The 10,700-nt window shown below is 49.4% G+C and overlaps 1 protein-coding gene across 1 annotated transcript; it reads left to right on the plus strand.

Moving 5' to 3' along the window:
- Positions 1 to 759: 759 nt before the first annotated feature.
- Positions 760 to 5,278, plus strand: LOC310674533 (histone H3-like centromeric protein A). Its single transcript, XM_083433822.1, has 2 exons — positions 760 to 1,145; positions 3,614 to 5,278. Exons 1-2 carry the CDS (start codon positions 777 to 779, stop codon positions 3,746 to 3,748), a joined length of 504 nt encoding a protein of 167 aa, XP_083289948.1. The 5' UTR covers positions 760 to 776; the 3' UTR covers positions 3,749 to 5,278.
- The last annotated feature ends 5,422 nt before the right edge of the window (positions 5,279 to 10,700 follow it).

A 10,700-nucleotide genomic window follows, 5' to 3' on the forward strand; every position in this document is an offset into this window, starting at 1 on the left:
CCCTTGTTCCTGGTGTAGATCTTCACTCTCCTCCACCCCCCACCCCCATTCCTGACGGAGCTCTTTATTCCACTCCTTGTTCCTGACTCCTTGGTCTTCTCTGGAAGGCCTGGGTGCCATTTTGAGATTCATCTCAGGAGCCAAAATGTCTTGGGCCAGCTCTGTATCAATACCTGAAAAGGCTTTTTGAAACTCTGAGGTAACCTGACTCCCCTAAATTTCTCTGGGATATGAGTCACAGCCCTTTCTATCTTTCATCTGTCAATCAATCAATCAATCAATCAATCAATAAAAGAGCAGCATCAAGAGGCTTAAATTCAATAAATGTACATTTATTGCAGAAGAGCTCCGAAAATGCCTTGAGATGCGACTGAAAATCTGCCTTTTAAGTCGAAATATTTGTTTGTCGGTTTGTTTGTTTGTTGTTTTCTCAGCTTCTATTGGACTAACTTCCTGCCTTTCTCTCCAACATCAACCAATCGCTTGCCGGGACGCGGCAAAACCTCCCGCCCACTTCCCCCGCCCCCGCTCCATTGACTATTTTCTTCTGGATCGCGCCGCGCTTCCTCCTTCCCGCCCCAGGCGCCTCCCCGCTCCATCCGATTGGCTGTGATGATTCGAACGGCGGCGTTCGAGCAGCGGATTGGCGGTCGGCCTTCCCGGGGCGGGGCGGGGGCTGGAGACCGGGAATTCAAACGGGGGAGACGAGGAGGGCGTCCAGAGCCGCCGCCGCCGCCGCCGCCGCCGCCGCCGCCGCTGCTGCTGCCGGAGGTGCCATGAGGCGGTCGGGGAGAAGCCCCTCCACCCCGCCCTCCCGGAGGGCCCCCTCCACCCCGCCCTCCCGGAGGGCCCCCTCCACCCCGCCCTCCCGCCGGGGGAGGCGCCCCGGCCCCTCTCCGCGCAGGCAGCGGGCGCCCCCAGCCTCGCCCCGCCGGGCGCCCCCCGCGCAAGAGGCGCCGCGCCCCCGCCGGAGGAGGTTCCGCCCCGGGCAGCGAGCCCTGCTGGAGATTCGCAAGTACCAGAAGTCCACCAACCTGCTCATCCGGAAGCTGCCCTTCGCCCGCGTGGTGCGCGAGATCTGCCTGGATTACACGCGGGGGGTCGACATGCAATGGCAGGCCATGGCGCTGCTCGCCCTGCAGGAGGTGAGGGCGGAGATCTGGTGTGGGGAGGGAGGGAGGGAGAGAGGGGCCGGCTGGCTTCCTCTTGGCCAGCGTCTCGGATCTCCTTTCTGCAAGCTGCCATGAAACTATTCCGTTTGCATGAGAACAGAAGGCTCCCGTCCGTCTTGCCGCTGCAGCCCCACAGCAGACCCTCCCTACGGACTGGGGGCAAAGGGAGCTGGCCCTTCTTGTTGCTGTTTAGTCGTGTCCGACTCTTCGTGACCCCCTGGACCAGAGCACGCCAGACACTCCTGTCTTCCACTGCCTCCCGCAGTTTGGTCAAACTCATGCTAGTAGCTTCGAGAACACTGTCTAACCATCTCGTCCTCTGTCGTCCCCTTCTCCTTGTGCCCTCCATCTTTCCCAGCATCAGGGTCTTTTCCAGGGAGTCTTCTCTTCTCATGAGGTGGCCAAAGTCTTGGAGTCTCAGCTTCAGGATCTGTCCTTCCAGTGAGCACTCAGGGCTGATTTCCTTCAGAATGGATAGGTTTGATCTTCTTGCAGTCCATGGGGCTCTCAAGAGTCTCCTCCAGCACCATAATTCAAAGCATCCATTCTTGGGCGATCAGCCTTCTTTATGGTCCAGCTCTCACTTCCATACATCACTACTGGGAAAACCATAGCATTAACTATACTGACCTTTGTTGGCAAGGTGATGTCTCTGCTTTTTAAGATGCTGTCTAGGTTTGTCATTGCTTTTCTCCCAAGAAGCAGGCGTCTTTTAATTTCGTGGCTGTTGTCACCATCTGCAGTGATCATGGAGCCCCAAAAAGTAAAATCTCTCACTACGTGTCCAGCATTTTTAAACCCTGGAAACGATTTAGGGCAATGCCCCTCCCTGCTGCAGATATTAGGCAGCTGTTTGTGGGGGGGGGGGCAGAGTTGCAGTAACCTGAGGACATGAGCCCCATCTCCTTCCCCCATTGAATTGGGGGTGAGAACAGCCAGAAGGGTCGTGCTGATGGGAGTGGATTTGCTAAACCAGGGTGGCGTAACCTATGACCCCAAAGAGTCCCACTGCCATCAACCTCAGCCAGCATCATTAAATTGATATGCAAGCCTTCAGGTGAAGATCACAGGGTGGTTAGCAACATAAAAACACAAAACACATGACATAATAATAGAAAAGGATTAACCCACCATCACCTAACGTGGATTGGTTATTTAGCCAAAGGCCTGGTTGAAGAGGAACGTTTTCGCCTGGTGCCTAAAAATATGTAATGAAAGCACTATATCACTGAGGCCATCTGAGCCTAGAGCGATAGCAAAGGATCCCTCAAAGCTGATGCCAAAGTTTGGTGCTGCGTTTTGTGCCGCCCCGCAAAAAACCCTGAGTAATTATCACTCAAACTGGGGTCACAAGTAAATGGCCCCAAACCCAACCTTGTCCAGTGAGCTGTGTAACGCCATCAAGGGCAGGCAGCCCCCCATCCATCTGGTCTAGGGAACTGCCTGCTTAACACTTGCATCAGTCTTAATCTGGATTTGGCTTCAGTTTGTTGGCACTCATTCACTCCATTACTGGGGCAAGATGGTGGTCCAGTGCATCCACTGCAGATGTGGAGGAGAGGCATGTGCCTTCGGCCTATTGCTGACGACATGCTCCCAAAAAAAGCACCATCAAGCAGTTGGTCCCTTACCTTTCCCGCCCCAACCTGGCCACAGTGATCCATGCGACGGTCACCTCCCGGCTTGACTACTGTAATTCGCTCTACACGGGGCTGCCCTTGAAACAGTCCCAGAAACTCCAGCGGGTGCAGAATGCTGCAGCGAGGCTCCTCACGTGGTCTCTGCCTTGGGAGCATATTCACCCAGTGCTTTTCCAGCTGTACTGGCTCCCGGTGGAGTACAGGGTCAGATTTAAGGTGCTGCTTTTGACCTTTAAAGCCCTTCACGGCCTAGGACCCTTGTACCTACGGGACCGCCTCTCCTAGTATGCCCCACGGAGGACCTTAAGGTCCATAAATAGCAACACCCTAGAGGTCCTGGGCCCTAAGGAAGTTAGATTGGCTTCAACCAGAACCAGGGCCTTTTCAACATTGGCTCTGGCCTGGTGGAACGCTCTGCCTCATGAGACCAGGGCCCTGTGGGATCTGATTTCTTTCCGCAGGGCCTGTAAGACAGAGTTGTTCCACCTGGCCTTTGGCTTAGAATCAGTTTGATTCCCTCCCCCTCTTTCTTTTTCCTTTCTCCTGTGAAGAGGCTGCATCCTAATGTTTTAATGTTGTATCTTAATCTTTTAAATGGTATTTTAATCAACCTGTTTTTATTATTGGTTGTTAGCTGCCCTGAGCCCAGTCTTGGCTGGGGAGGGCAGGGTATATATAAAAAATAATTACTATTAATCTTGTCGGTTTCACGTAGATGTTAAACAGCATGGGGGGGGGGGAATGGGGGCTCCGCCAACTGCCTGCCCCCTTCCCACTTTCTCTCTCTTCTCTCCCCTCCAGGCCGCTGAAGCGTTTCTCGTCTTCCTGTTGGAGGATGCCTACCTCTGCACCATCCATGCCAAGCGGGTCACTCTCCACCCCAAGGACATCCAGCTGGCTCGGCGGATCCGGGGCATTCAGGGCGGCTTGGGCTAGCTTCCTGCCTCTGAGGGAGCGGCGAAAAGGCAACCGGGATCATCCCAGAAACTGCAACGTGCTCAGGGGCCTCCTTCAGGCTGGGAGCGGCTGGCTTGGACCTATAAGCCCCTGTGAGGGGGGCAGCGCGGCCTCAGCTCTTTGGCTCCCTCCTTTTCCCCGCCTGCCCCAGCTCCTCCCTGAGGTGACTTAATGTGGGGCATGATGGGGTGGGATCAGGGGTGGGAGTGTTGGGTTGTCATATGCGGAAGGGGGAAAGGGGGCAGAATAAGAAAGGTGTCCTGTTCATCTCCAAGTGAATTGCTTTTAAAGCCTTGTTTTGACTCCAGCGAGGGAGACGCTTGACCTGTGACCCCTCCAGATGTTGCGCAGCTGCCGTCGGCCCTGACCATTGGTGCTGCTGGCTGGAGCTGATGGTTGTGGGCAGCCAGGAGTTCCCCCTTCCTTGCTTTTAAAATCTTTCTCGTGGAGAGTCAGTGGAGCTTTGCCGAAGTTGCTCTCACAATTTTTTTACTTAGGCCTCACCGACACTGTGTGTTTAAAGCAGTATCATGCCGCTTTTAACTAGCCCCCCAAGAGACCCGGGAGCTGTACTTTGGGGGTGCACAGAGCGACAATTCCCAGAGTTCCCTGCGAAGAGGGATGGATTGCTAAACCTCTCTCTTAAGAAGTAGGGGGGGGGGCGCTCCTACCAATTCACAGCAGCCTTAACAAGCTACAGTTCTTTGATGGGAAACGACGAGTGTTTAGAGTGTTTACGATACTGCTTTAAATGCATAACGCAGATGTGGCTTTGGAGCTGTGTTTCCCAGGCTTCGGCCTCCAGCTGTTTTCAGACTACAACTCCCATCATCCCTGACTGCTGGTCTTGCAACTAGGGATGATGGGAGTTGTGGTCCAAGGGCAACTGGAGACCCAAAGTTTGGGAAACACTACTTTAGAGTTTGTTAGGTTTTTTAAACATGAAGTTTTATCTTAACTGCTCTTGTTGCCAGTGGATGTCCCTTGTACTCACTGCCATGCTTGCCACCCCCCCCCCCAGTGGATGCTCTAGAATGGCTCTTGTCAGCCTTGGTCCCTCCGGACATTTTGGACCACATCTCCCATGCACCCAGAACCTCTGAAGGGCCTCCGGCCAGCGCATTCCGTGTGCTGCTGATATTCTGACATCTATTTTATCTCTTCCCGCTTTCTTCTCTCATTTCGCATCAGAAACGTGAACATTATTGGAGGGGAGGGGAAAATGCTTTATCTCCAGCTGGACTTGGAGGGAAAGCAAGTTCGCCTCAGACCTGATCCCAGCCAAAAACTAGGGAATGAAAAAACATGTCGGAAACCAGAGTGAATACACACAGGTCCCTTTCTAAACCAACAGTGAATTCCAGGGCAGCAGAGCAGGGATGGAGGGAGAGACGCAGAATGAGTGGACCTCTTTTTCTTTTTAAACGTTGCAAGATGTTTTCCGTCGAAATTTGAATAAGGCGGGTTTGAACGCTTGTTAATAAATAAATTGAAATCTTGCTCACAAAACTAGATGGGTTGACTGCTGCATAATAATAATAATTTATTATTTGTACCCCACCCATCTGGCTGGGTTTCCCCAGCCACTCTGGGCGGCTTCCAACAAAGATGAAAAATACACTAAAATGTCACATATTAAAAACCTTCAGAGGGCCTTCAGATGTCTTCTGAATGTCAGGTAGTTGTTTATCGCTTTGACATCTGATGGGAGGGCGTTCCACAGGGCGGGCGCCACTACCGAGAAGGCCCTCTGCCTGGTTCCCTGTAACTTGGCCTCTCGCAGTGAGGGAACCGCCAGAAGGCCCTTGGCGCTGGACCACCAGTGCCGAGCGCTTGACTGCTATCACCTTAGTGGTAGATTTTCTACATGCATGCAGCTGTTTGGTTGCCAAAGAAGTATAGAATGCTTTGGCAAATACAAATGACACTGGCGCTGGGAGAGAAGTGCTGGATGTGAACAGACACGTCTGATTGCTAAGCCATTTCATTCTACTTCGTTCAGGAAGCTGTTGTGACTCTTCATCAAACTGGTTGTTGCCATTTCTGGATGAACTGTGCGATGAATTTACATGTCCAGCTGAGAAATGATCTCTGCGATCTTATGGGTTTCAGCTCTGATGCTGACAGAACTTCATTCTAATTGATGCAGGCTGGGGGAGGGGTAATGCAGCACAGAGCTTGGCTTTTCAAGAACCTAGGAAATTCCAGGTTCTAGATATAAATGCAGGAACATCTACCCAATCGCTGACTCTTTAACTCTCCAAAATGCATCTGTTAGTACCTTCAGTTTCATCCTATCTCTGAGCTAAGTCTTGCTGGGCGGAGATAGCGTTGCTCCACTCTGTGTGGGTGGAGTCTAAGCACGTCCTGCTGCATTCTGTCATGGATTGGCTGGATGCAGAACAGTGGCGGGAAACCCCCCGGGGAAGAAGACTCAGAGCCAGGGGATTGGTGGTGGGACAACAATGAGTGGTCAGTGGGAGAAGAGGGAGCTGACTGGGAGGAAGAGGTGTTGGAAGCAGAAGACATAACAGGCTATAGGGAGCAGGAAGAGGCTGTGGCAGAGAGCAGTCCAGAATTAGAGGCTGAAGTGGAGGTTGGAAAGGAGTGGGGGTAGGCTGCTGAAGAATCCAGGGAGTCACCCCCTCCTGCTGGGACCAGCTCCTCTCTGCCCTGGTCTCCCAGAACATGCAGAGAAATGAAGAGGGTGGAGCAAAGATAGACAAGATGAAGCAGTCTTAGATAGTGGTGGGAAGGCAGGGATCTTCAGTCCTCACAACGGCCTCACTGGAGCAAGACCAGGGGTCTGCAACCTAAGGCTCATGGGCCACAAGTGGCCCACAGGGGTTGTTTAAGTGGCCCATGAGCCGCCTGCTCGGTGAGTCCCTGTGTGCTGCGCTAAACCGGTGCAGCACAGGGACTCGCTTCCGTGGCACCGGAAACTGTCTGCGCAGACGCCGAAAATCACAGGCGGGCACGTGATCTGGCCCATGGAGGGATCTCGACTAGAGTGAAGCGGCCCAGGCGAGCTAAACCTTGCCAACTCCTGAGCAAGACCTACCAGGAAGAGATGCTGGGATCATTAGGCCATCACTGTTTGGGTTTCTTTCAATGATTTCTCTGATACTGGGGTGGAATCTACACAAATACCAAGAACCTTCTGAAAATGCTTTTTTTAAAAAAAGCGTTTTAAAAAATACATTGAATTTTCCATAAGGCTCACCATCGTCATCTAGTGTCACATTGTCTATTGCACTTTGTGGGAAGTCATGTTCTTTAAATGCGTATTGAATTTGCTTTAAATGTGTGGTGTGGATGTGACTTCAGTCTGACTACAGCAGTTCAGTGGAAAGACCAAAGCCAGGCTTTTGATTTTCATATATATATATATATATATATATATATATATATATAAAATATTTTATTGGATTTTACAATAAACACAAAACGACAAAAGATAGAACACAACACACCAAAAAAAACAGAAAAATACAACAACATACGAACACAAAACAGCAAAAAATATAAAAAATAAAAATATTAAAAACAATTTTTATCTCCTTGTATTCTTTGCATTAACTTGTTTCTCCGACTTCCCCAGACCTCCCTTCTCTGTATTCTACATCATATATTCTGTCAGCAAATTCCTTCCTTTTGATTTTATCACAATCTTAATATCTTAATATAATTACATTTCCTTATATCTTACATATATTAGATCTTTTTCTTTACACTTTTTTACTAATAACCTTTTACATTCAATCTGATGTCATCAAACATCGTTATCTTATAGTGTTTCTGTAAATAGTCTTTGAATTTCCTCCAATTTTCCTTCACCGTCTCTTCTCCCTGGTCTCTGATTCTGCCAGTCATTTCTGCCAATTCCATGTAATTGATGACTTTCATCTGCCATTCTTCCAGCGTGGGTAGCTCCTGTGTCTTCCAATACTGTGCGATGACCAGGCTTTTGATTTTCTGTTTAGCATCTCCACTCTAAAAGAACGCAAAGGCCATTTAGTCTAGCCTAATCACCAGTCAGAACTGAGAGTTTAGGCAGGTGCAGCTTTTTGAATTCCTGCATGAAGAGCTACACCTGACAATATTCAGTCTGCTGACTGAAGGGAATATGCCAACGTAACGAGGAGGGAAGCCATTTTTGGCCATCCCTCCTTCACCCGGCAGTGCCACCCCACCCTTTAAATCTACTCCAGAGTATTAGTGGGTCCCTCTGGAGCATGGTGTCCTGCTAGGGGAGAGGAGAATTCACCAAGAGCTTCCCTTCTGCCAGCAGACAGTCATTGCTGGATATCACCCGTTGATGTACTGAGCAGCGCCACAACTTGGTTCTGCACAGTTGCCTTGCCTACAGTTGAATAACTACTGGAGGGACAATTCTTCGAGGAGCCCAGTTAGAATCATAGAGTTGGAAGAGACCACAAGGGCCATCGAGTCCAACCCCCTGCCAAGCAGGAAACACCATCAGAGCACTCCTGACATACGGTTGTCAAGCCTCTGCTTAAAGACCTCCAAAGAAGGAGACTCCACCACACACCTTGGCAGCAAATTCCACTGTCGAACAGCTCTTACTGTCAGGAAGTTCTTCCTAATGTTTAGGTGGAATCTTCTTGTAGTTTGGATCCATTGCTCCGTGTCCGCTTCTCTGGAGCAGCAGAAAACAACCTTTCTCCCTCCTCTAGGTGACATCCTTTTATATATTTGAACATGGCTATCATATCACCCCTTAACCTCCTCTTCTCCAGGCTAAACATGCCCAGCTCCCTTAGCCGTTCCTCATAAGGCATCGTTTCCAGGCCTTTGACCATTTGGTTGCCCTCCTCTGGACGACCAAAGTTCTTCAAAGCAGAACCCAGAAGGAGCTGTGCATGAAAGATTGTGTTGTGGAAATGCACAGTGCAAAGAAGGATGGAGGCTTGTTCTTGCAGTTTTAAAGTTCCTTCATTCTTCACTGGGTGTTTCCAGAGGGTTCATTCAGCTATCACAAACAAGTCCTCAAGAACTGTGGGTTGTTTTTCAAGCTACTGAATTTTCTCTGGAAAATGCAAGCTTGGATTAAATAGAGGGGGAAGTATCAGTGTCAGACAAGGGTATTATGGCACCCTGGTGCAACGTCTGAATTTGGTCCCCCCCCCCCCCGGCGAGCCCTCACTGCCTGTCCAAAGGTGGGAAGGCAATAACTAGGTGGGAGGACTCTAGAAACCTGCTGGTGCCTCCACCTCCTTCCCAATGCCCAGCACCTTGCTTACTAGGTTTTTGAGACTGCACTTCTTCTGCTCAGAGCCCAGTGTGTGCTCACCTCTTGCAGAGCCCTAAATCTGCCACTGGAAGTATGGGCTGGCGCCAGTGATGTCATGTGGGTGCTGGGGGCAGAGCTTGCATGCATTAGGAGCACCAGCCTTAAAATAATCAACCATCTGGAAGTCCCTCGTGCTCTTGAAGGAAGCTTGAATTTTTATGGCAATAGCTGCTTGTTCATTAGTACTCTATGCTCCACAAACCATCTAGCTTACTGCTTCCGTTGGACAGGTACAGCCAATGAACATAGCAGGCAAAAGAACCATGACTGCCAGGTTATCTTTCACTCTTGGTACCTTCCGTGCAAGTGGAAGAATTGGGTTGATAAAAGCTAATTTCAGTTACTCCAATAGCATGGGAGAGCCTCAGGGGTGCAAAATTGTTATGGGAGCAAAATTTAAACACCTGGTGCTGCCTCAGTGCAGCTGTGCGCTTCCGTTGCTGGGCTTTGTTGAAAATGGCTTCTCCATGTGAACCAGGATGTGACCTTTCTAGATAACAGACCAACTTATTTCTGTGGCTACAATCTTCTGGGTGATGTGTGCATGTATACTCCATCCATTAAACCTCCCCTACCCCACCCCTCCATACGGCCCTGAGCACTGGCAACCCACGTTATGCCACTGCTCCCATAGTTGCATCTGTAAACCTTTTGTTCATTACATTGTAGGCAGATATAAGCAGAATATGTTTTCTTGTAGCATTTTGGGGAAGGCCATCAAGACATGCCAAGTGTTCAACCATGTAGCTTTTCGAGTCTTGGCCTTTGATTGGCACCCTGGATATAGATAATAAATTACAGAAATTAATTTCCTGTTGCAGTCAACACATGGCACTTTGGCATAGCCTGAAAATCAATGTCCTAGCAGCTTTGGAGCCATACTCTGTTAGCACACGCAGAAGGACAAGACTTGACCTTCAGAACACCTGTTTGCTTTTGGCTTCAGTGTTAACCCGGAAGATCTAAGTCACATCTGCCATCTTTGGGGCACGATTCCAAGCACCATCGTCATATAGTTGCAAGCTTGACTCTCTTGATCACTTCGTTAAAAGCACATTAATGTTTCTTCATAATTGTGAATGCCTTCCTGGAGTCTGAGAGAAGCTAGCTCAAGTACTCGCATCCTACAGATTTGCAGCTGGGGGAGGGGGAATTGATGTGTTTGCACATACCTTACACCGGTTTTGTTTTTGAGATTTGCTTATATAAGAATCTTGAGGCAACAAATTGTTAGTTACTTGATTTATGAAAACTAATAAAGGATATTTAATTAATTATTGTTTTTGCTGTGAGTTGGTGCTACATGGATTTTCTGCCTCAAGCATGAAGGCTTATTTATTTATTTAGAGATGACCTGCTGCGGTCCCATTTATATAATGGAATGCCCATTTCTAATCTGTAGTTTCATCGTGAATTTGTGGTTGTTAATTCTTTAGAGAGGCAGTGCAGCACAGTCGACAGAGTGCTGGCCAAGAGAAGAATATATCATTAACCAAGACCCTTTCCTGCCCAGAAGAGGTTGAAGCTGATGTATCATCCTAAGCTGGGGAGGGTGGGGTGAGCATTTTTCATCCCTGGAGATACCTGTACCTTAAGTGACAGTTCTAGATTAAGGTG

The sequence above is a fragment of the Podarcis tiliguerta genome, assembly GCF_965153285.1.
Source record: "Podarcis tiliguerta genome assembly, chromosome: 3".
Classification (NCBI taxonomy): Eukaryota; Metazoa; Chordata; class Lepidosauria; order Squamata; family Lacertidae; genus Podarcis; species Podarcis tiliguerta.